The following is a 24,788-nucleotide window of genomic DNA, read 5'->3' as shown; positions in this document are numbered from 1 at the left end:
CCCCACACAAGGCTTCCTGGGGCCCCTGGAGACCCCAAGGCAGAGCAGGAGCTTATGCGAGGCGACTTCCCGAGGGCGGCAGTGAAACCTCTCACACACTCCCAGCCCCACCGAGGGGAAGGCCCTGCACGCAGCCCCCAGCATGGAGCCTTCCGGAAGCCGGGAGGGCGCGGCCCCTCGGGGGACTTCCCACGTGCCATCACCCCTCTGGGCCTCCGTCGAGGCTTACCCTCCCCTGCAGGAAGTCTGGACTGGGCAAAACAGTGCCCTGTTCCCGCAGACGCCGCTGTCACGGGACTGCCCCCCACGCGTACCTCCAGACCCACCTGCCCTGCCCAGCTCCGGGGCCCGAGCTCGGGGCCTCACCCCGGGCCCTCTCACCCTTGGCCTCGGGTGGGTCTCGCAAACGCAGGGGACCAGCAGGAGGGAGGAGGGGGTCCGCGGCTCTGGCGCCCGCCCTGCCCGGCCACGGTTCTCAGCGGTCACTTCCTCCTCAGGCCACAGCTCTAGGGGCTCTGCCGGCCCAGCCCCGCTCCGTCCTCCAAGCCTGGGGGCGTGAGGGCTCCCTTTCTTGCTCTCTGGGGGTCCCCTGGGCCCGTGCAATTCTTGGGACACTGCCCACAGCTCTGCAACAGTCCACGTGGACCCCTCTCCACCACGCCGGCCCCGCCGACGACCGTTCAGACCCTCTCCGGGCCGCGGGGCTCCCTGAGGGCCGGCCCTGCATCCTTCCCGCCTCCACAAATGGCTATTTAGGGATGGCCCCTGCAGGGGCTGCGCTCTCCAAGACGCAAACGCTGACTCGAGCGAGAGATTCTCCATCCGTGTGGCGAGACTCGGGACAGAGGGCCGGCCCACGCTTCAGATCCACCAGCTGGGCCCCGGAGCCAGGCGGGAGGCCTCGAGTCAGAGTTTTTGCAAGCCTGGTGCTTCTGGAAAGTCTGACAGCCGGTGGGGCTGGATGGGGAGCTCAAGTTGGCCGGCCTGGCTCTGGCCTCTTCCGACACAGTGGATGCCGGGCTGGAGCAGGGCACCTCCTCGTGTCGCCGTCTGCTACAGGGGACGGGGTCACAGACCAGAAGAGTGGACCCAGTGGGCGGCAGCCACAGGCTGAGCTGGACCAGCATCCGGAATGATGGGGACCCTGGCAGGCCGGTGTCCCTGAGACCCTGAGGGTGGGGGTCCCCAGGGTCTGTCCTCTGAACAGAACCCTAACTCCTCAGAGCCGGGACGCAGCTGAGAGGCACGTTTGAGCAGGTGGGGAAACAGGCCCAGAGCACCAAAGGGGTGCGGCTGAGCCCTCAGGAGAACAGGCGGCTTCAAGCTACAGGCTCTGGAATCAGACGCTGCTCTGCCCCAACTGCTGTGTGGCCCCGGGCGAGCCCCTAGCCTCTCAGTGCCCCAGCTTCCCCAGCCATAGAGGGACGAGGTCGGCACCAGCCTCCAGGCTGGATCCGCAGGAGGCGCCCTCGGGACGCGCACGGCCCCCATGACGCGGCCCAGTTAAGGGGTTCTCCTCCCCTTCCAGACGGGACAGGGTGGCAGGTGGGGGGTCCCTCAGCACTTGCCTCCTACGTGGGGGCGTCCGGAATTAATTCGCGAGCGCTCTGTGAAGCGCTCTGAAGCCATGAAGGGCCGGGCCGCTCCGAGCAGCATCATTACAAATGTTATTGTTTTATTTAAACACGGGGGGTGGGGGGGCAGGGGGGAGGGGCTGGGGATTCATGCTTTGGCAGCTCGACCACCTCTTAGACGTGGCTGTGTTTGACTTATGTCCGCTGGCGCCGGGAAGCCTCGGGTGGGAGGCGTCGGCCAAGACAGGGCCTCGTTATCCTCCCAGCCCCGAGCCACGGGCAGAGGGGCCGGCACGGGGAGGGGACGCTGCCGGGAGGGCAGAGGAGGCCGGGCCCCCACGCCGGGATCCCCAGGAAAGCCCCCGGGGCCGACCCACCCCCAGCAGCCGAGCACGCGCCTGGGAGGGGCACTCAACGCCCAGCATAAGCGGGGTCGCCGGCGTCAGGAGACAGCTGGTGCCGGACGTCCTGGGGAGCAGCAGCCCACAGCCAGGGTGGGACCCCCGCCCCCTGACCTGCACAGTGCCCACTGCCGCCCTCCGGCTCCTGGGGCCGGGCAGGAAGCCGCGAGGTGGGAGGGGTGTCTGGGCGGGGTGGGGGTGGGGGGACCACAGGCCTGCCGCCTCCTTTGCTTTGGCACCGCCGGCGGCTGGGCCCTTCCTCCATCCCCTGTATGGCCCCCGGGGCAGGCAGGGCTGGACTTCTCCAAGGGCTCTGGCCCGGCTGCCTCTTCTCAAGGCCGGCGGGGCATGTCCCTGTCAGAGGTCACAGGGCGAGTTATGTCCCTCGAGCTCGGAGGACACATCCCTCCTTCCCTCAGGGGGCTCAACCCAGGACAAGACGCCTGCACACAAGAATGATCACGTGCAACATACACGGGCACGCACACGGGTTCACACGCTTGCACACACGCTGCGGCCCCCACTCTCTGACCCCACCACCCGCCAGGCGCGGGGCTGGCACCCGCCACGTTCCCCCCAACAGGCCCTTCGGGGAGCCTGCCGACACCCCCATGCACCCCGTGGAAACTGAGGCTCGGAGAGGCAAAGCCACGCGCCCCACCCGCACAGGGAGGCGGGGGAACCAGCGGGGGCCTCTCCGCAGCCGCTGCGGGGCCATGCCCGCCGGCGCACACGCGTCAGGCACTGCCGTTTCCACACCCCAGTCCCTCGGAGGCAGGGGATGGGGTGCAGGAAGGAAACGGGGAGAGGCCTTCCTCAGAGAGGAAGAAGGAAGCAGAGGCGGGGCAGCGGGTGCCCCTCCAGCCTGCTGCTGTCAGGTCTCCCCCCTTCAGACGGGAGCACAGGCAGGCCCCCGAGCCCTGCAGCTGCACGCTCAGCGGACAGGCCCGGGCTCAGTCTGGGGAGGGCTGGCCCGCGGGGCAACTCCCACCTGGGCCCCACCAACCCCGGAATGCTGCGGAACGAGCCCCCAGGGGCTGCGTGTGTGCGCACGCCCCTGCCGTTGCCCGACACGAGACGCCGTGGGCCTGCCGCGTCCCTCCTTACCAGCGCGGGGCAGGGTACCCGTCGGCCCTCCCTGCGGTCGGCCGGTCCAGGGGCCAGCCCCAAGCCTGTGCCCCACCTGCCCCAGGGGTGTGATCACAGCCTCTCCCAGGGGTCGTGCGGCACCGAGGCCGGTCAGCATGGCCGCCCGTGTGGGGCTGGCACCCAGGAGGGCTCAGGCCGGCCCGGTCAGCATGGCCGCCCGCGTGGGGCTGGCGCCCAGGAGGGCTCAGGCCGGCCCTGGGGGCGGACAAGCCACATCCTGTGTGCTCCCGGCCAAGGCTGGGGTGTCACTCCAGGCCCCCGTCCCCCTGGGCCCCACTGGGCCCCAACTCATGCTGCCACCAGCCCTGCCACTGCCAGGGAGCCCTCCTGGCGGGGGTCGCCGAGGACAGCAGAGAGGAAGGAGGCTGCCTCAGGACCGAGCCCCCTGCAGGGCCGGCACTGAGGCTGCGCCGGGGCCACCGGTCACTCCTCCCGAGAGCGAGGCAGTGGGCCGGGCCCCGCAGGCAACGGGAAGCACGATGGGCGCTGCCACCCACGCCAGGACAGAGCCTCCTCCCGTGGCCCCAGGGCTCGCGGGCCGGACGGCGGCGGTGAGGAGAGTTTTACGTTGTATTGGGAGCAGGAGAGGGCGGTGTAGGAGGGTCCTGGCCGCCTGCTTGTGACTTATAAATCCAGCAGGAGGCAAGGGGGTGCGGGGGGTCCTGATGGGATCCGGTATTTATCTAATGGCCCATAAATCAGGTCTGCCTCAGGATCTCGCCCAACGCTCCATATTTATGCACCAGACGAGAGACGGGAGCAGCCCGGCCCTGCCAGTGTGGCCCTGAGACCTCCGCGAGCGCCCCTCCCCCCTGCACCCCATTTCTCCACCCGGGAGGTGTGGGAACAGCGTCACAGCACCACGGCTGGGAGTGTGTGCGACAAGGACAGGGCCCCCAAAGAGGCTCCGCACACGGCAGGCGCTCCTACACCCCCCGTGAGCACAGGGGAGGGGTCGGACCCGGTGCCTCCCCAGCCCCGAGCCTGCAGCTCCACTGGGACAGGAGAGGGGCGTCATCCACTCTCCCCCAGGCCTTGGGGGAGCAGGCAGCTGGGGTCTGCCCAGGGCTCATAGGTGGACAGGCTGAGGGGGCCTGAGGAGGGGGTCAGCGTTTCCGGGAAAGCCCTGGGGACCCGTGGACGGTCACCCCCTGGGGCCCCACAGTGCCACATCCACTGAGTTTCTCGCCCTCGGCGTGCGCTGACCCCGGCAGCTGGGCACGGGGTCTGCCAAACACTCTTCCACTCTTCTGGTGTCAGCTGGACATCTGCCCACCCAAGCCTTGCCTGATGTCCACGGCTGGGCCAGGGGCCCACTCTGGGCTCCCACAGTGCCCTGGGCTTCCCCCAAGGCAGCACTGATCACACCTGGGGGGCCCTGCCTGGCTGTCCGACGGTCACTGTGAACGGGCGGATGCCCACGGCTCGCTGCTGTGTGCCCAGCGCCCGGCGTGGTACCAGGCGCCAGGGGTGGCCAGCTCACTCTACACCGTGGTGCCCACAGGGAGCCCCGAGCCGCAGCTGCATGTCAGGGCCCCACCTCCCCTCAGCACACTGGCACCTCCCCTCTGGCCAGGCTCCACATCTGGATGCAGACTGATCTGCTGCCCACCACACGCTTGCCCCCTGCCCAAGTTTCCATCCTTCAGGAACCACGCTGCACTCACCACCTCCAGGAAGTCTACCCTGACTACAAAGGGTGGCCAGAGGAACCGGGGCTGGGCACAGGCCTCCCCCAGCCAGGCACATGCTTCCTCTGCCCTCCTGATGGTCTAAAGGAATAGATCTGCACTGGAAGCCAGAAGCCCAGGCTCCAGCCCCACATGTGACCTTGGACAAGCCCTGGACTCTCTGGGCCTCAGCTTCTCCACCCACACAAAGAAGGGTGGGCCAAGGTCTCCATGGAACACGTACCCTGATCAGGAAGGCCCGGAGCCCAGGCCGGCCCCTCGCTCACGCTGAAGCCCAGGAGGCACCCCGCCCCTCACCAGCGGCTACCACCGAGCCCCATCACATCACTGCACTGCACAGGCAGCCTCGCGGCCTCAAGGAGCAAATCCTGCAGGACCACACGGCCCAGCTGAGGTTTCGGTTTCTCAGCAAGAACGAGTGGGGCTGAAGAGAGAAACAAGTGAAAGGAGATGAAAACTGCAGTCCCCACGAGAGAACAGTCCTCGGTGGTGAGACGCCAGCCCGAGACCCCGACAGAAGCCGGTGGGAAGGAGGCAAGCCACGCGTGGACCATGGGAACAGCCGCAGCGGAGAAGGGATCCCAGACAGCACCTCCTAAACCTGCGAGGCCCCAGGCGCGAGACACTCAAGCAGAGACGCAGACCAAACTGAGAGACGCCACCCAGAATACGGGAGCCGCCGAACCTGCGCTGGGGAAACCGAGGCCCACGGATGGCCAAGGGCTACGCGGAGCCACCCCGGGCTCGGGCCCAGGTCTGGCTGGACAGCTTGACAAGCTCAGCGACCTCAGGGGAGCGGCCTTCCGCACTACACGCCCCCACCCCCCCCAATAAACGTCACAACCCAAGGCCGAGAGACCCGCAGCCCGAGTCCCTCTGCTGGGAGGACCTGGGGTCGCCAGGCACCCCGGCCAGATCTGCAGGAGGAAGCACAGTCCAGGCCCAGCTGGCGTCCAGCAGGCTTGGGAACGTCCCGATGGTCTCTGGAGTTCCCTGCCCCACCCCGGGCCCGGGTCTCCTCGACCGGCCCCTACTGAGCAGCGGGAACGAGGCTCCAGGACCCGCACGCACGCCTTCCCGGGCTCGCTCATTCAGCGCCCGCATCTCCCACCCCCAGCCTTGGCTCCCGCTGCTTCTGCCTCTGCCTCTCCCAGAGCCCAGGCACTCGGCCGGGCCCACTATGACCTTGAAGAGGCTCTGATCAATGTCTGTCCCCAGCGGGGCTGGGAGCCGCCAGCAGGCAGGACCGAGAGTGTCTCTTCCGTAATCCCAGAGCCTAGCACACAGCAGGTACTCAGGAAAGAGCCGGTAAGTGAGCTCACAGCCCCCGGAGATGTGCTGCCAACAGAGCAGCAGCCGCCGCCTCTGGAGGGAGTGAGCACCCCGTCATCAGAGGTATGCAAAGGAGGTCCGCGCAACCGCCAAGTCCAGAGCCACACCCTGTGCTCCGAGAGGGGAGAGGGCCAGCACCACCTACCTTCGCGTTTCATGCCCATGGCCAGGCACTTCTGGTAGCGGCAGTACTGGCACCGGTTCCGCTGCCGCTTGTCAATCAGGCAGTCTTTGTTGTCCCGGCAGGTGTAAGTCAGGTCCTTGCGCACCGTCCGCTTGAAGAAGCCCTTGCAGCCCTCGCAGCTGTACACCCCATAGTGCTTGCCTGCAGGTGGGGCGGCCGTGAGCAGCCTGCGGCCAACTGGCAGAAGGGGCTCGTCCCACTGGGGTAAGGGAGCCAGCCTGGGAGCGCAGCAGGGCTGCATCCCGGCCCCGCCCAAGACCCGGACCCCGGGGTCCTCGCCGTCTCCGCGTCTGAGATGGCGGCCCGAGGAGGTCGGCCGTCCTGCCCCCGGGGCTCCGGGCTCGGGAGTGGGACGCGAAGGGCCCTTCACCCCGGGCACAGCCCTGCTGCCCCCACGCCATCGTCACCACCACAGCTGCCTCGTCTCTGGAAGCCTCAAAGCCACGCTGCCGCTTACCACCTCCCGGACGTGGACACACTAGAAGGTCCCGGGTGCGCGGCTCGGAGCTCCGAGCAGCCCCCTGTTGGCCGGGGGCCCTGCCGTCCCCACTGTGCCCTCGCGGCCTACCTGAGGAGCGGTCCCCGCAGATAGCACAGATGTGCTTGGTGAAGGACGCCATGTTCCCCGAGGGGTGGGCCGGGACTTTGAGGACGCCGTTGAGGCCCAGCGGGGGCTTGATGTCCTCGCTGCTGCTCACGGGGTTCATGGGCGAGTTGAGCTGAGGGGGGGAAGCCGGGGTCAGCCCTGGCAGGCTGCTGCGAGGCACCTGCTGCTGGGCCAGGAAGGTGCTGCCACACACCCCCTTTACTGAGAGAGAAACTGAGGCTCAGAGAGGGGCCCTGCCCACCCCAAGCCACGCAGAGCGGCAGGGCCCAGCCCCGCTGAGCGCAGGCGGGATGCCGGGCACCACTTCCTCAGCCAGGCCGGAGGAGCCCGTCCTGCCCTCAGGGCCCGACCCTCCCGCAGGACCCCAGGCTCGAAGGAGGAACCCGCAAGGCCCCTGCTCACACCCTCTGCCCCTCGCCCACCTAAATAAGAACCGCCTGCCATTCCTGGGCGCTCCCCCGACAGGACAGCGAGAGCGCTGGGATCCTCCGGTGAGGCAGGCGCTTTGGGGACTCCCAACCCATAGATGGGCACTGAAGCCTGGTCCCAGCAAGGAGGGAGGAGATCCAGGGTCCACCAGCAGGCCACTCTGCCCCGGCCTCGGCAGGCAGGGTAGGGGTCTTGGATCGTGTGACCCAAGGAGAGAGGGAGGAGACAACATCCCTTACACACACACACACACACCCCTCCATCCCTCCCGCCATCCTGACACTGCTCCAGGAAGAAGGGTGGGAAACTCACCAGTCACCCTGGCAACAGCTGCTGCGGCTGCAATGACACAGCAGTTTTGGTTCCGCTGCGCCCACCCCAGCTCTCCCATCAGCGCCAAGGGCCCCGAGGTGCTTCCCGCCGCATCCTGCGCGCCAGCCGGTCCCCACAGGCGCCAAGACGCCAGCTGGGCGGCCCCCCAGCACCCCGACTTCTGCAAACCCCTGACAAAGGCGGAAGTCAGGTCCTACGATGTCTCTGGATGGACTGCAGCTGCCACGCTGCCCCCCGGTCGCCCCAAGCTGGGCCCCTCCTGCACAAGGGAACCTCACCCCCTTCCTTCCCTGCGGCCCCAACCCCCTACTCCCATCCCCCTTTCTCACGGGATGGGAAGAGCCGGGTGCTCAAAGCACAAACCATCCCAAAGGCTGTTTCACACCAGCCCCAGCGCCTGCAGGGATTCTTCCAGCCCTGGACAGGTCTGGATTCTTCTGCTCAGGTGGGCTGTGGTTCTATCAGGTCACTTAACCCCACGGGACTCGCGGGGGGCTGCAAGGAGGCCGGGAGGCCAGCCCCGGCCACCTGGGGCTGTCAAGATGCAGGAGGTGGGGCGAGAGGGCGTCCAGAGGACCCCACTGCACCCAAAGAACACGTACCCCACACCTCCAACCACCCCCGCAGGACCTGCAGGCTTCAGGAGCACCTCCCAGATGAGCCTCAACTAAGCAGGGGCGCCGACTGTTTGCTAAGGGCCACCGTGCACGGCATCTGTCACGTGGAAAGCCCCTAGCGAGCAGGGAGAGCTGCCCTCCCCTTTCCAGAGTGGACACGGAGGTTCAGGGAGGTCAGGGGACCAGCAGAGAGCCCACGGGTGCTAAGTGGCCGAGCAGGTGTGAGCTCAGGCCCCTGGGAGCCACAAGCGCTGAGGGACTCCCCGCACACGGCAGAAGGGACAACCAGGGCCCCAGGGAACGGGCCGGCCCAGAGCCGCTCGGTGATCCCAGCCACCAGACCATCCGCTGAGCATCCAGCCAGGCGCCCGAGGCCCCGAGGAACGCGCCCTGCCCAGCCTGCAGAGCTCGCCCACAGCCGTAGGCGGGACGGCCACAGCTTATCGCGGGATTCTGCCTCCTCCATTCCCTGTGTGACTGCAGGGAAATCATCTAATCGCTCTGGGCCTGACGCTCCTCGCGTAAAAACTGGAGAAAACTGAGTGCCTCCATCCCAGGGCTGCCGCTGGGATGACGGAGCGATTCGCAGGCAGCGCCAGCAGCAGAGCTCCTGAAGCCGGCCTGGGGCGCAGCAGCCTCGGCATTAGCACTCGGGCTTCCGGGGGCCGCCGCTAGGCCAGCTGGGCCGCGGACAATGGAAGGCGGCGTCCCAGGCAGAGGGCCCCCCGCACCCCCGGAGCAGACGTCTGGAGGTGGGGAAACCAAAGGACTGTTGGGAAAAGGGCAGGAAATCCGTGTGGCCGGGAGTGGAGGGTCAGCAGCAGGGGCCGCGGCAGGCCTTGAGGGGCCACTGGGCGCGTGGGAGCAGCGGGCGCAGGCTGGAGGCTGGCCCGAGGCCTCTCTCGGGCTGCGGGAGCCCGGCCGCGACTCCACGCGGCTCTGGATCCGCTAGGCGGCACCGAGGAGAGGAGCTCGGGCGTGTCCTCTTTCTGTGGTTGCTCAAACCATGCCGGGTGGGTAGGGGCCACCTGTCCTCTCTCCCAGGCCCCCACGTGCAGGCCCTTGGGCCCGGCGCCCCCCCTAAGGAAACAGGCAGGCCGCAGCACCAGGGAAGCAGCTGCAGGCAGGATGGATGGAGCCGTCAGTCACGGTCAGTGTCGCGGCCAAGCTGGCTCCCAGGCCACACGCTGAGGGCATCCCTGCCCTCCTGGGCTCAGGCTTCCTTCCCGTGGGCACAGCAGTTAGCCCAGAGGCTCTGGGGAGCCCTAGGAGACCCTGCACGGGTGTGAAGATGTCGGCTGGCTGTAGCCCTATCCTCACCCCGGGCCTGGGGCCTCCACTTCCCTTCTCTGCCTCAACTGGTGGGTCCTGGCACGGCCGCCATGGCAAGGCTGAGGGGGACAGGGGTCGCCCTTCTCCCTCCCTAGCCCCAAGCTGGTGGGCCTTGGACTGGTTCACAGCCCCCAGGACAGAGCGCGGGGTGCCTTGTTCTGCCAGACACGCACACCCACCCACCGTGGGCTCAAAGCGTCCCCCGCACCTATGGGGGACGGCTCCCCTCCTGCACTCCGTCACGTGTCCTAGGAGACCCGGGGCACCAACAGCCCCTTCTGGAGGCCAAAGACTCCCTGGCGTGCCCAGGATGGGGGTCCCATCCCATTTCCCCTTTCACATCCTTGGCAGGTATCTCAGTTCCCGCGGAGCCTACAGGACTTACTGAAATAACCACCCGGCTCCATCAGGGCCCCCCAGGCCTCCTCGCCGCCCCTCTCTTCCACGCCCACCGTGCCCTTCCTTCCCAGCCCATCCCCCACGGTCAGGACGGGGTGGCAGGCCCTTGGCCCCGCTGGCCTCCGTCTGCCCATCAAGGCAGGTGGCGAACGCCGTGAAGCACACGTGGCCTGCCGGACACCCCATCACAGAGGCCTCCCAGCCGCGGTGCCCACGGCGAGGACAGGCAGGGACCACGCAGGCCCTGCTCCAGGGAGGCTCGCCAGGCTGGTGAGGCCAGGGGACTGAGGCGCCCACACGTGCCAGGCCCTGTGGGCGGGCTCCGGGATGTGGTGGGGAATGCTCCCTGGGCTGATGGAGCCCCCGAACCCGGGCAGAGAGGCGGGGCAACTCGGCAACGGCACCTGAGGTCCAGCCTGGCCCTGCCCAGACCCACCCCCGCGCCGTTTCCATTTCCCTGCAGGGTGGGGTCGAGGAGGAGGCCCTCCCTGACAGCAGAAGTCAGAAAGCCTCACTGGTTCCGGCTCTGTGACTTTGCGGTTGTGGTTTTGAGGCAGGGTGTGGGGGCATGTCCCCCTCGAGCTCCACCCACACTTCCATGAATCTGGGGAACCCCAGGTTTCCAAGACAAACTGCTGAAGCCTAGAAGCTGAACTCAGGGCCCAGGGAAGGAGTTACGGGGGCAGGGGTGGAGGCAGGGGTCGGGGGGGCTGAGGCCGCGCACGGGGCTCAGACCACGGCTAAACCAACTGCGGCCTGATCGACCTACGGAGGAACAGGTGGACGGCTGACCAGAAGGGCACACGGGGTTTGTTCCCCACCCTCACCCCCTCCTAAGCTCCACTCCTGCCCTCATCCCCTCATCAGCCTCACGGGACCTGCGGCCCCTCGCTCACAAGCAACCCGCATTCAACAAGCACCCACCGTGTGCCAGGCACCTGGCTGTGTGCAGAGAACAACAGAGAACAGGGTGGACGTGGCCCCAAACCGCCACTCGCCAGCACCGCCCACCCTTGCCCCCAGACAGGCTACCAGTGCCCGGGGGCACCAGGCTCCCTCAAGGTTTGGGGGGCATCACTGCCACCCTCGGGCCCTGCCCCCGCACAGCCCTTGCTCCAGACTCCACACCCAGGCTCCTGCCGAACGCGTGCCCGTGGGGCGTGCAGGGCAGGCACCGGGCCCGGGGGCCAGCAAGGAGCCTCCCGGGGCCCTCCCTGGGAGCCAGCAGGTGCCGCCTCTGTCCTGGTTCCCAGGGGACAGGGTGCAGGCCCAGCCCTCGTGTGCCCTCCCGTCGAGCAGCATCATCAGGCTGTGGCGGCCATACGCTCACAAGGGCACGGCCGGGCCCAGGAAGGCAGCCAAGACCCCCGTGCCAACACCTCCGGCCTTCTGCCTGCTTCTGGCGACAGGTGACATGAGGGGCCACCTGAGGCCCGAGCTCCTCTGCACCCGTCCTCCAGGCACAAAGGGGCTGATGAGGTGGCCCTGGAAGAGCCAGCCAGGTGCTCCACGACCAGCTCTGGACAGGCCCAGCCGATGGAGCGGGGGAGGGCTGTCCTGCAGGCGGCGTGGCTCCGTGGGCAGCAGGGAGCCCACGGGACACGCGGACACGACTAGCTGTGCAGCTCTGGACAGGCCCAGCTGATGGAGCGGGGGAGGGCTGTCCTGCAGGCGGCGTGGCTCCGTGGGCAGCAGGGAGCCCACGGGACACGCTGACATGACCAGCTGTGCAGCTCTGGACAGGCCCAGCCGATGAGGCGGGGGAGGGCTGTCCTGCAGGCGGCGTGGCTCCGTGGGCAGCAGGGAGCCCACGGGACACGCTGACACGACTAGCTGTGCAGCTCTGGGCCGTGGAGCCTGCGCCCGAGTCCCTCTCTGGCCGCTGTCCTGCAGCCCCGTGGAAACAGCTTCCAGAGCCTCCCCCACGGAGCCCTCCTCTAAGGGGGCCTCCCTCTACGGGGATGAAAGCTGGACCCAGACTTGAACGACACTCAGAGGGAAGGGGGCCCCACCAATGTCCAAAAGGACAGTTTGAGCCCCAGAAAGAGGGAAGACCCCTGGGATTCAGCAGATCTCCCAGGCATCCAGTGAGAAATCCACCAGGAAACCCCCAGAGCCAGGAGAGGAGATGCCTAGCAGGGGTCCTGGGCACTCAGGACAGCTCTGCAGGGGTTCAGACGAGAAGCGCCCAGGGGAGGGTGGACCAGGCCTCGGGGGTCCCCACGGCAAGAACTGGCTGAGTCAGGCCCACCAGGTGCCAGCAGCTTCCTGATCTGGACCCAACCCCGAAAGCCAGGCTGTTCAGAGGAGCATCTGGGCAAACACGACCACAGAGACCACCAAGCCCGGCAGATGAGCCTCAGGCCTGGCACCCCCGAGGAGGCAGCGTCTGCCCGAGCCTGGGGGTCGGGGCAGGGAGCACCGAGACACCCCGTGCGGGGAAGGGTCCGGGCCTGGGCACAAGAAGGGCAGGCCAGGGGATGACGGGGCTCCAGGTAGGCGGCTTCAGCCTGAGGACCTAGGAGTCCCCACCCTACAGAGCTCTGAGTCCTAGGGGCAGGTCCCCCCCGCACTGGAGGGGGCCTCGCTGGGACAGAGGGCCGGCGAGGAAGCTTGGTCACTGACCCCCGAGGGCCACGGGCACAGGAGTCGGCCAGACCTGAGCTCAAACCCAGGCGAAAGCTGCCTCTCTGACACTGTTTCCAGAGAGGAAAGGGAGAAGTGACAGCACCTGCCTCCCAGGGTCCACAGGACTATGCGGGTAAAGCCAGGCCCCGTCCCTCTGGTCCAGGCCCCGCCCCCGCACTTACCTGGGGGCTGCCGGTGCCGAAGCCCAGGGTGGGTGTGGTGGGCACGGACATGGAGTGGGGGCCCATGGGGGAGCTGATGACCGAGAAGGGCGGGCCCATGCCGTTGATGGGGGAGCTCAGGGTGCTGATGGGCGAGTGCAGCTGTCCCGGGGAGCCGAGCGAGGAGCCGATGCCAGGCCCCAGGGAGGGGTGCAGCGAGGGGGCGGCCATGGAGCCGCGCCCCGTGGGGGAGTTGAGGGAAGAGGAGTTCACCTGCGTGGAGAAGTCTGTAAGACAAGAAGCCACAGGAGGCCAGTCAGGAATCCACACCTGAGGGATACAGCCTGGCCCGCTACCCCTCAGGCCACAGCTACCACACCAGGCCGTGGAAGGGCAAGGGACCCCCACTGCAACCCTACGGCTCCCCAGCAACACGAGGCCAGTCCAGCCATGCCCAGAGCTCCCCTCCAAGGCACCAGCCCCACCTGGCCCAACTTTAAGGTTCAGGCTGAGCCCCAGGCAGATGCAGGAGAAGCAGGCTGACAGCTGCTCTCAGATGCCTGTCTGGGCAGGGAGGCCAGATGGCTGCCCCTGGAACCCTCAGCACCCCAGGCCTGTCCACCTGGAACGCCTGGTGGCCGGGAGTTGCCAGCCCCTCTGCCCATCTACTCAGGGGGTCAAGGTGAAAGTCTGGGGATAATAAAAATAACGAAGGCTGACATTTTCGGAACACCCACTGTGTAGCAGAAACAGTGCATGTCCTCAGCAGAGATGAACGCACGCAGTTAGGAGGTACACGGCGATCCTATTATCCCATTTTACAGATGGGGAATTGAGGCCCTGTGTTCTTACCGCTGCCCACGGCAGGGCAGGCCCAGCACACAGCCTGGGCCTGCTCAGGTACCCCAGCGACGGTGGCCAAGACAACAGGCCCCCAGGCCCCTCTACCTCACGGGGCCCCAAAGAATACAGCTTCCTGTGTGCCCAGGACTGGTGGCGTGCGGCCTGAGGCAGGGGAGCTTCCAGGCAGGCCTGGTGGAGGGGGCCCAGGTGTGCACCAGGCCTGCAGACGGGCAACCCACAGAGGCTGCGGCAGTGAGAGGCCGGGACCTCCCACACGCCAGCCTTTCATGCCAGGGATTTCAGAGCCCCACCAGGCACTAATTGGGCCTCCCCTTCCTACCCTGAGGGCTCAACGAGAAGCTTCCCCAGGAAGGAGGCTCTCCGGGTGAATCCACTGCCCTGGGGCCTGAGCAGGCCGTGGGGAACTCAGAGAGGCCCAAACAAGGCAGCATGAGTCAGAGCTGCAGGCCACAGCTAGTCCAGTCCGGCCTCTGGCAGGGTGTCCTGAGCAAGCCACGCCCCCTCGGTGGGCCTCAGCCTTCCCATCTGCAAAATGGTCTCTCGGGCCCTTCCCGCCAGGCCTGCAGTGATCACACATGCTTCTGAGAAGTCGAGCGGGCCACGGGTGTGATCGGGCGGCCCCCGTCCACGTACCCCCAAGTCGGGGGACGTGCCCAGCTTGCACCAGCAATAGCCGCAGGAGAACTTCGCCTGCCTGAACCTCGGAGCGGCCGTGCCCCGAGCGGTCCCTGAGCGCCAGGCTTGGGGCAGGAAGAAGCCTTGTTTGTTTGTGCATCACCCCTGAGTCCTCTCACCCACTTTGGTCACCGGTGCAAACTGAGTCTCGGGGACAGGCTGCAGGACACCGCTACCAACAGTCAGGGCCGGGCAGACCCGACCCCGGCCAGAGCCGAGCTTCCTCCAGGGCCTTGTGAACTTGTCCATGGAGGTGCTGGGCGGTGGCCAGCCTGTGGGGTGGGGTGGTCCCCGCAGGAACATGGGAGGCTCTGCCAACCCTGGCGACCCCCTTCTCTGGGAGCACTTGCCCATTTCCATCCTGTAACCCCCAGCCTGCTGGGCACCTCCTCCCTTGCCTGCCCTCTGAGGGAGGAGGGGCACGGGAAGGGGGCCTGGAATTCCCAGCCAGGGAGTGGGGGCCTGCCTGCCACTGCACCAGCAAAAGAGCCTCATCTGATCCGTCTGAAACCGTTGCCATTCACAGAACTGGGAATAAACCATTTCACTGAACTTGAAAATAAGAGCTTAAAATTCCAGAACCAGATGGCGGCACCTATTGGCAGAGATGGGTACTGCAAGCCAGCCCTATTAGTCATTAAGCTCCCTGCACCCACAAGGTCTGGCTGCACATCCTTGACCTCACTGAACGCTTGCGACCCTGTCCACCCACCTGTGACAGACAAGGAAACGGGCACAGGGAAGGTGCAAAAGTTACCCAGGCACACGCCCCCAAACCTGCAGCTGCCCCTAGGCCGAGCAGCCACGGTTCTTTCTACCAGGCCCCTGGGACAACTGGAACGCCCATTTCACCTGGCCCTGACCACCCCTGCATGAGGAACCCTGAGCCAGCTGGTCCCTGTCCAAGCCCACCCTGCAGGATGCAGGCTAGCGCTGGCCCCTCCCCTTTACTCAGTCCCGAGAAGCACGCCTCCGACTTCAGGCGGGGAGGGCAAGGGAAGCAGGATGGACATTACAACATCTGTTTTGCAGACACCTCCACCAGAGAGCACGGGGGCAACTGCTGGGGCTCTCGATCGGACAGGGGTCCCAACCCCAGCAGCGCGTCCAGAAGCCTGAGGGCCTGGCCACCCTAGGGGAGCAGCCCATTCTTCTCCCCAGCCGCTGGGAACGAGATGGGGGTCTGGGGCCAAGAGGGAGACAGCACTCCGGGATTCTCACAGCTTCCTCACCTCCACCCGCTGCCCGGAAATCTTGGGGGAACTGGGGGGCTCTGAATGGGAGAAGAGGACGGGGTGGGGGACTTCTCGGGGGCTGCTCTCCTTAAGGGGTAGAGTGCAGCCGGGAGCGCCATGGGGCCCAGAGCCTGTCGGGGCCTCTGCTGCGGGCCGGCCACACCTGCGGGGTGTGGGGAGCCGGGCTTCCCGTTCACACAGCTGCAGAAGAGGCTCCCCAGGTCCACGCTGGGCCTACGCGGCCTGAGCTGTTTGCTTATTTGTTTGTTTGTTGCTCCCTGGCAGGAAGGGGTGGGAGAGGCAAGAGAAAGCTTTGGCCGGAAGGAAGGAGGGAGGGAAGTGGCTCCTTAGACCGACAGCTACCAGGCTGCACCCCAAAGCTTCTGCAGCCCCTCGAGTCCGGGAACCGTGAGGAGGGCAACAACGAGATGGAGGGAAACTGGGCAAGACAAGAGGGGCCGGGTACAGGGGGGCGGGGGGCCTCCGGTAAAAAGGGGGGGCCAGGGGAAGGGGCACCAGCCTCCAGCCTCTGCGTGTGGCCCGTCTCCCAAATGCAAAGGTCGGGGCCCGGTTCCTGAGCCCAGCCCCCATTCTCTGAGCCCCAGGGTCACGTGTACAGCAACTGCTCCAAACCAGGGACTGTGAGCCCCTGGGAGGGGCCACCCCGGCCAAGATCCACCTCAACGACCCCCACTCTGGGCCCTTCCTGTTGACACAGAACCTCCACAGCAGACACTTTCCCGGAGCCTGGGTGACAACGGGCAGGGGGTATTTTCTGGAGTCCTCTGGAGTCTGGCCAGGAAGGGAACGTTAGGAGGAAAAGGGAAAAATGCCTAAACACCCCCTGCTCGCAGAGAGGCCCCGCCCTGCCCTCCACGTGCACGCAGGCTCTGCCTTTTCCGGGCCACTATCTGTCCCCACCCACGGATAAACAGTAGGTGCGATAAGGCGCTACTCTTGAAGCCATACTTTGGACTCGCAGGGGACTTGTCACCAGCGGTCACCACACGCTTATCTGATCCTGGGCTGCGGGACACCAGGCTCAGGCCCAGACCCCACCCTGGGAGCTGCTGACACCCAGCTCTCCCCACCCAAGGGGGCACACGGGGCCTCGGAGGGAGGGGCAAAACCCAACTGCCGACTCCTCCCCCCCCCACAGCCGCCCAAGAACCCGGGCCTCGCCAGGCCTGAACCCAGCACCTCACACCGCTTTACACCCTCCATGCCCCTGGGGACCAGCAGTAATCCGTGAGACTCAGGACTCCAGGGAAGGAGACCACGGCCCGGGAGCTCACAGGGACCTCCAACAAGAGACAGGCCCCCGTCCAGGCAGGAGGACATCCCAGCAGCCCCAACAGAGGCAAAGGGACTTCAAAGAGCTGCCAGATTCAGTTCAGGAAGGCTTGCGTGGAAGAGGTGATGGACAGATCTCTCCCTTGGCACAAAAAGCGTTTCAGGCCATAAAACTGACTCTAAAATGCAAATACCTGGAGTCCAGACAGGGAAGCCATGGAGCAGAGATGGAATGCCCTGGAATGCTCGGCGCCCAGAGCAGGAGAGCAGTAACCCCCTGGGCCCCCAGAGTATATGGGTGTGAAAAGTTACATTCAGTAAAGTTAAAATAAAGAATGTTCTCATGGTAACTGACAAGGGCACAGGCTGCTCCTCGATAGTGAGTTCCCCGTCACAGCTGTATGCAAGCAGAAACTACAGCCACCACTCAGGAGTGGCCAACCAGGTGGGCCCTGAGGTCCCTCTGAGAGAGGGAAGGGACATTCCCCGCCCCCCCACCCCCCGCCAACAGTCCTGAACTGCACGGGCTCCCTCCAGAATGCCCACCAGGACCCTCCTGCCCCCCCACCCCACCCCGGAACCCCCAGCAGGAAGCGGGGGAACCCCCACCAACTCCTTTCTGGTCTCTGCCAGACAGCCTGGGAAGGCGGGGGAGGTGGCAGGAAATACCAACCCCGCTGAGGCTGCCCGGCTGGGGCGGGGGTGAGCCCCTGGACCTCCAGCCCCTCTTCGGGAGCCAGGGAACCCCCGACTCTCAGAAAGGGGAGCTCAGGGCTCCTCCGCGGCCCTTCTGAACCTACAGGGCCGATCAGGGCAGGGTCCGGGCAGGCCACAGACTGGGGTCGAGGGCCCAGCCAAGCAGGAAGCCCAGTGGAGGGAGGGGAGGGACAGGCAGTCCAACCGAAGGAGCACGGGAAGGAGTCCCGTGGGGCTGGAGTGAGCGGGGACTTCAGAGGGGGCCGTGCAGGACAGCACGGAGGTGGGAGAGGGGGCCAGGAGGGGAGAGGGGCACAAAGGGGGGAGGGGCGCCCCGAGGGCGCCAGCACCCTACCCTGACAAGAATGAGCACAAATCCGCCCCCCCCCACTGCCCCGAACCAAAACCCCACCACGGGGTGCTGGAGGGCCCTCGGGAGCCTCCTGGGACGCCCGCCTCCAGACCCCACCTTCCGGAAGGACTGCTTCCCCTGCCGCTCAGGGGAGGGAGAAGTGGCAGCCCGCTGGGGACTGTGGTGGGACCGTGGCGGTCGGGGTTTGGGGGAAGCTCGGGGTGGTTGGTGCAGGGGAGGGGTGGGGCAGGAGGCGTCCACAGGCTCCACGGGGTGAGGGGCCTTCAGGAACTGCGGCGGCAGGGGGTGGGGGACAGACGTGCCCCCGACAGGGGTGTGCCGGCCCTGGTGGGGAAACGCCCACCACTCAGGTTCCCCTTCTGTAAAATGGGTACGCCGAGAGCAGAGGCTGCTGCCACAACCCACAGAAGTGGGCCCCACGAGCCCTTGCAGGGTAGGGTTCCAGCGCAGGCCATGTGCCTGCAGAGGGTGGACCTACCACCTCCAACCCCAGGGGGCGTGGCCAGCTCACTGCCTCTGGCCTAGTGTCAGTTTACAGCTCAGGTGGCCTAGCCTGAAATTTCAGCTCCTCTGGGGTCACCCTGCCCTTTCCCCAACGAATGCCCCCAGCCCCAAATCTCAGCCCCCGCTGAGGAGGACACAGGTCAGCTCAGCCCTTACACATGATCAGGAGAAACTCCCACCTGCCTCCGGCTCTCCCCAAGAGCCTGGGACCTCAGAACAGGGTCAGATAGGGAGCCCACCGGGCAGGCAGCCTCAGGGGCCCCTACAGAGAGGCCCCCAACGGGCCAGGAGGGACCCAGGCCCAGCAATCCGTCAGCCTGCAGGGACCATTACTCAGGTCCCAGCTCCACACCAGAGCCCAGAGTGGCGCAGACCTGCCCAGACCCCAGGGGAGAGAGGAGGAGGGGCAGGGCGAACCAAGGCATGCACCTCCTTCACCCCGCCCCCCACCGCTCACAGACGCCCACTGGTCACCCGACAGGGGCTCCACCCCCTCCCCAGGCCGCATGGACAGCAGCAGCTGGCCTCTCCCAAGTACTGCTTCCTGGCACCGCCCTACCCAGCCCTCCGTGACACAGGTGGGGTTGCCGGAGGGGAAGGGGGCAGGAGGGGGCAGGCCGAGTGGACGCCGAGGAACGGGCAGGACACTGCTGGGTGAGGGACAGTCACCACGTCTCCAGCAACCTCAGGGCTGCTTGGGAGCCCAGAGTGACTGGGGGCTGCAGGCCCGGTGGACAGAGGCTCCGCCACCATCATCACCACCACCTGAGGGACCCCTTGCCCTGCTCCCTGCACAGACAAAAGGCTGAAGCCCTAAGAGGCGGATGGTGACGCTGAATGGCTTTTGCCACAAGTGACAAACGGACGATGTTTCGGGCTCTGATGGCCGTCCTGAGCCGGCCAGGGCTGGTGAGGGGCGGAAGGAGGAACGGGCAGTGGCGGCAGCCGCCCTCACCCAGCACACTCGTACAGCCTGGGGGCACCGTGACCGGGCCGCTGTCAGGGAAGTGGGGAGCACAGCCGGGAGGAAAGGGGGGGTCAGGAGGGGCTCCGTGTGACCAGCCAGCCAGTGCCTGGGCCTGAAAGGTCCAGGAGAGAGCTGAGGGGTAATGGTGCCAATGCACTGGGGCGCTAGCGCCAGGGTCTTGGCAGGAGGCTGCCCCCCCACGCCCACCCTCCAGAAGCTCACGGTCTAAGAGGGCTGCAGCCACAGCCCTCACACCAGGCCCAGCTCGACGGTCAACCAACGTGTCTCCACCACTTTCCCCCGATTCCTGCGGTGGGCGCTACCACCACCCACCGGGCCAGTGGCACTTGGGCAGATGTCCGAGGGGGGCGCTACCTGGCGGTACCCTAGGCGCTGAGCTGCACCTGGGGTAGCACTGCTCCAACCACCACGGTACAGAGGAGGGATCTGAGTCCCAGAGCTGCATCCACTACCTAATTGTCCACAGCTTACGGAAACACGCTCGGGGAGAGGGGCTTGGGGGGTGCAGGGAACACCCTGGCCGGACCCCCGGGAGGTTGGGGCCGGACTCCTCCGGCCCAGCTCCCTGGCTGCGTCACGCCCCTCTTCGCCAGGCCAAGCGGCGCACGCCCGGTGCTACAGGAAGAAGCCGCTCACAGCTTCAGCGTGACGGGGACCAGGGCCTGCTGCTGGGACACCTCCCTCCTGGCTCCATCCTGCACCCTACACGAATGCCCCGAAGGCTGGCTCGGAAAGGTCAACACCCCACCTTCCCCGCCCCCTTCCCCATGACTGTAGGGCCTCCGGGACCTCAGGGCACGGCCGGTTTTTCAGGAGAAGCCAGGTGGCCACAGGCAGAGCCAGTCCCTGGCAGTCCTGTCCCCAGAGGCCTTGGGAAGCTTGGGGGCTGGGGGTTGTTCACGGTCAGGACTGGCAATAACAGCTGTGCCAACGTGACTCTGAGACCCAACCCAGCGCCAGGCTGCCACTCGGGTGCCGCTCCTCCAGCCAGCCAGCAGGGTGACCACCTCAGGGTGCAGGCCACAGAGCCACCACCTGGGACCCCCAAACAGGAGGCCGGTCCTTCTAGGAGAACTCCAAGGCATCTGAATTTACGGGGAGGTTCCCCCACTCTCCCCGCCCCAGAGACGGCTGCGGGACAAGCATTCACTAGCCTCCATGACTGGACCACCCACCCAACCCAGGGCCCCAGAGGTGCGAGAGGCCGGCCCAGCCGGCGCCAAGGAAGGAGTCGGGAGGACACGGTGGACAGGCAGTGCCCGGCTCAGCCCCACCCAGCAACACTCCCTCCAGCTGGTTCCAGAAAGGAGCCCTCCCGCAGGAGGGCTGCCGGGTGGAGGCCGCACAGGGCCACCCTCCCAGAAAGATGCCAAGGGACAGAGAGAGAGTCCCCAGAGCTGTTTCCAACCCCGTGGCCGGAGGCCCTCGGCAGGCCAGCCTGCACCCCTGAGGGGCCGTCCCCTCCCCCGGGCATGGCAGGGAGATGACCCCGATCTACCGCCGGACCACTGGGCCATGCCTCCTGTTCAGTGGCCTAACACGGGCTGCCCGGGGGAGAGGCTGGGGAGGGGCAGCAGCCGACCCCCAGGCCTGCTGGAATCCCCAGGGGGGAAGCACAGGCACAGAAAGGGGGGAGGGACAAGAGGGACGGGGCCACAGAGCCACTGGGGAGCCAGCGGCAGGTGAGCCTGCGCGTGATGCCGCTGGCGCCGCGGCCTCTGCAAAATGGAGATCCCCAAACCCACGGCCTGCCGGCGGCCCCGTGGCTTGGGAACCCCCCCCACCCCCCGCCCTGACCCCGCAATGAAATCAGAGCCTCCAGAACACAGAGCTAGAGTCTAACAAGCCACACGGCCTGTGTGGCTGCCCCGAGCCGGCGTTGATCACAGGGCCTCCGAAAAGCCTGGGGACGTGGGGCTGGCTCCGTCCCACCTGCAGAGGAGGAAGGGGCTCAGGGAGGGAGGGGCACTCCCCAAGCCGGAGCCGGAGCCAGCGGCCGGGGACCAGGACCCAGCTCTCCACCCTGATGCTCCCAACACACTTCACTCTCACGCAGAGCCCCCACAGCCAGCCTGGGTGGCCGGCAGAGCTCCAGGCCGGACCCGGTGCTAGCAGGCACGCCCACCGTGGGGTCAAAGGGCACGGGGAGCTGGGAGCACGCTCACCTCTCCGGGGCCGGGCAGGGGCTCCCGGGTGCCGCAGCCTCCTGTCCAGGCAGCACCCCTGAACCGTCCCCAGCACCTCCAGGGCGCCAGCCCAGGTGGCGGGTGGGGGGGCGCGGAGAGGGGGGGAAATTCCTGATGAAACCCCGCCTGCTCGACGGCAGCCTCGTGGGGGGCCCCGAGCCCGCGGGCTGGCTGAGGCAGTTTCTCTTCAACAGGAAAAGAATGACGCTTGTTTCATTTTGAGCCGTGTCGCTCCGGCTGGCTCAGAGGCCCGCGGCCGGCTCTGTCATGGAACGCCTGTGCTTTCCACCCCCACTACAGCTGTTTTTCTCTCTAACTTTCTCGCAGCCCCTGCCGGCGTCGGGAACATGTTTGCAGACACTCAGGCCCAAGTTCGCCGGCGTCCCATCCACCTGTGCTGGCGTCGGGGGGCTCCGTGCCAGGTGGCCAACCTGTCCCAGTAGTGTGGAGCGGTCAGGGAGAGATCAGGGCCTGCCTCCTCTGGGCCCGGTGTGGGCTGGCCTCTCCCGGGGCGCCCCCAATCCTCCCACTGCCCTCCGAGCATCGCCACTTCTCGGATGTGGGCGCAGATGCTTGGCACCTCCAGCGTGTGGTAGCCCAGGGCTGCACAATGGGCGGGGCCGGGCCAAGCCGGAGACCCTGGAGGGCAGAGCGCCAGCCCAGCTCCCGAGCGGCTCACGCACGGCAGGCTCTCGGAGACCCCCGCTGCTGCGTGCCGAGAGTCCGGCCCCTCAGCGTCCTGCCCTGAGCAGAGGCTGACCCACACCGCGCTGACTCAGCCAGGTCGCCAGGCTGGTGCCGTCGTGGGCGGAGGCACAGATGGCAGGGGCTCTGCAGACAGCAGACAGGACCTCACCCATGAGACAGACCGAGAACGGGACATCCGCCTGCTGGAGCGGGGCTTCCCCATCTCGGCCGCAGGAGGGGTACCTCCCACTCGGACCAGCACAGCAGCCCCAATCCCACCGCTCCTGCAGCAGGGCCTGCAGCCTAGCCGGCTCTCCCCTGCTCTGGAAAGGCCCCCTCCCTCAAAGGGCAGCCTCCGGGGGCGGGGCGGGGGAACCAGCCTCTGAACCCCCTTGGGCTGTGTCGCCACTGTGCGGATTCAGCTGGGGGCCCACGGGGCTGGCAGGATTGGTTCCCAAGCTGAGATGCGACTCTGCCACCCCTTGGGGACCTGCTGTGAGACAGGGTCTACCCTTCACCCCCGCCCCCAGGCCCCCAGCAAGTGCAGGGACAGGAGAGTGGGTTCGACTCTGCACCAGGAAACGGAGGCCCAGGAGGCCCTAGAACCTCCACCTCCATCCTCACAAAGCACTGAACCGCGTCCCCAGATCTCCGACCTAAGGCCTCATTCCTGACACACCTTGCCGGGGCGGAGCGGCCAGGAGGTTGAGAACCTTCTCATCCCACAACAGGCGCTTTTCAGGGGCTGCTGCGGCAGCAGACCCCGCAGACGCGAGGGTGGCCGTGTAACAGGCAGCGTCCGTGCCCCGTGACCCCCTGCCCTGAGAACCCAGATGGGCCTCAGCAAGCACCCACGGCAGCACCCAGCCCGGCCACCCAGCCCACAGGGCCTCCAGGCAGGAAGGGGATGGACAGACTGACAGGTGGAAAGTCTCTCCCTGGGCCCGGATGACCGTGACCTCTGTCCGCACAGCACCGCCCCCCGGGAGTGACCCACCAGCCCCTTCGTACAGACGAGAGCCTCAAGTGGCCAAGCTCAGATCTGGCGGTGGCCAGGACACAGCCACTGGCTCTGCGTGCCCTTCCCATGGCCGCCCCCTGCACTGGTCACTTGGCAGTATGGCCACTGTCCACTCAGTCACCACCAGAACCTTCCATGGCTCCCCACCACAGGCCCCAAACTCCAAAGCCCGCCCCCCACCTTGTTCCGGCCACCTGGGGCCGGGGCCTCTGCCCTTGCACCGCCGCCTCAGTGCCCCTTCCGGGCCCTCTCGGCTTCACCAACAACCACAAGCAACCCCCGGGGGGGCCAAGGTCAGGGTCAATGCGGGGAGGGAATCTGGGAAAGTATGTTTCCACTGCCGGCTCCTGCCCTTGGGAATATATCTGCCGACAGCTTCCAGCAACTGTGAACCACGTGCGGTTTTGAACACAGGATGGGGGCTGGGGGCCGCCCACCGCGCGGCCAGCCAGGTGACCGACACGCGCTCCAAGCGGCAGGGCCGTGTTGAGGGGCCCCAGTGACCAGACCTGTGCCCAGGGGTGCTGGAGCTCGGTGAGGCCCAGCTTGGAGGGATGGGGCAACACCAAGGCCTAGGGGGACACACCAGGCAGGCAGCAGCCTCCAGCTCTCAGGGCTGCCGGAGGGAGGGGGGAGCCCCTCAGCACCTGACAAGGAGAAGCGGGGACCCAGAACCATGCCTTCCACAGCTCCAAACCCACCCCGATTCCCCAAACCCACGCGCAGTCCACAGAGCTGCCTGGGAAGCAGGGCTCAGTCCCTCCTGGGAACATACAGCCCGCTGGACACCTGGGGAGCCCTTAGCACCTGGCCCCGCGAGGGAGCAGCTGTCGCCTGCATCGTCAGAGAGAGGACAGTGAAGTACCACCTCACTCTGTCGGAGGCCTTGAGGGCAACACCCACGCCTACCCAGACCCAGGAGGGCTGCAGATCCAGGCACAGGAAGACCCCAGATACCAAGAAAGCCAAATGCACTCGAAACAGCAACTCCAGAAACTGAAAGACTTCGCGCGTTTGGCTCAAGGAGACGCCCTTGCTCAGAGCCTATTGACTCAATGTCACCCACTACGCTAACATGCCTCTTTGGATGATTTCCCAGAGAAGGAACGACCGGAAAAAGCGAAAAGTGGTAGCAAGAGATGCTACAGGTGGCAGACAATGGGAAAAAAATAAAATCAAGCCACTATCCACCAGCCAAGTAGGTGCACGTTCCACGCAGAGAAACCCCAAAATACCCTGCTCTCATCTCCTGTGTGTGGCCAGAATAACGGTCCCGATCCCCTGCAGGGAGACAGGCAGCATGTGCGGCAGGACTCAGAACGTCCAGCCCGGCCACCAGATGCCCACGATGACCCCTCGTCACGCTCCCATGGGTTGCAACCACCAAAATGCGCCCCTCGTACACATACGCAGCTTCCAGCTGAGAACC

At 66.6% G+C, this 24,788-nt stretch overlaps 1 protein-coding gene across 5 annotated transcripts in view; it reads right to left on the bottom strand.

Moving 5' to 3' along the window:
- The window catches only part of RXRA (retinoid X receptor alpha), a 96,062-nt gene that overhangs the window by 13,466 nt on the left and 57,808 nt on the right, over positions 1–24,788 (bottom strand). For 2 of the 5 annotated variants that reach the window (XM_060299912.1, XM_070045663.1), the window contains exons 2-4: positions 12,859–13,124; positions 6,900–7,050; positions 6,293–6,472 (exon numbers count right to left, since the gene is read on the bottom strand). In XM_060299912.1, coding sequence (XP_060155895.1) covers positions 6,293–6,472; positions 6,900–7,050; positions 12,859–13,124 — 597 coding nt within the window. Of the gene's footprint in view, positions 1–6,292; positions 6,473–6,899; positions 7,051–7,360; positions 7,595–7,679; positions 7,933–12,858; positions 13,125–24,788 lie in introns of those variants that run through there. The other 3 variants (XM_060299910.1, XM_060299909.2, XM_060299911.2) reach the window with 3 other exon arrangements.

Source organism: Globicephala melas, chromosome 6, assembly GCF_963455315.2.
Source record: "Globicephala melas chromosome 6, mGloMel1.2, whole genome shotgun sequence".
Classification (NCBI taxonomy): Eukaryota; Metazoa; Chordata; class Mammalia; order Artiodactyla; family Delphinidae; genus Globicephala; species Globicephala melas.
This window is presented reverse-complemented; position numbering and strand designations above follow the sequence as displayed.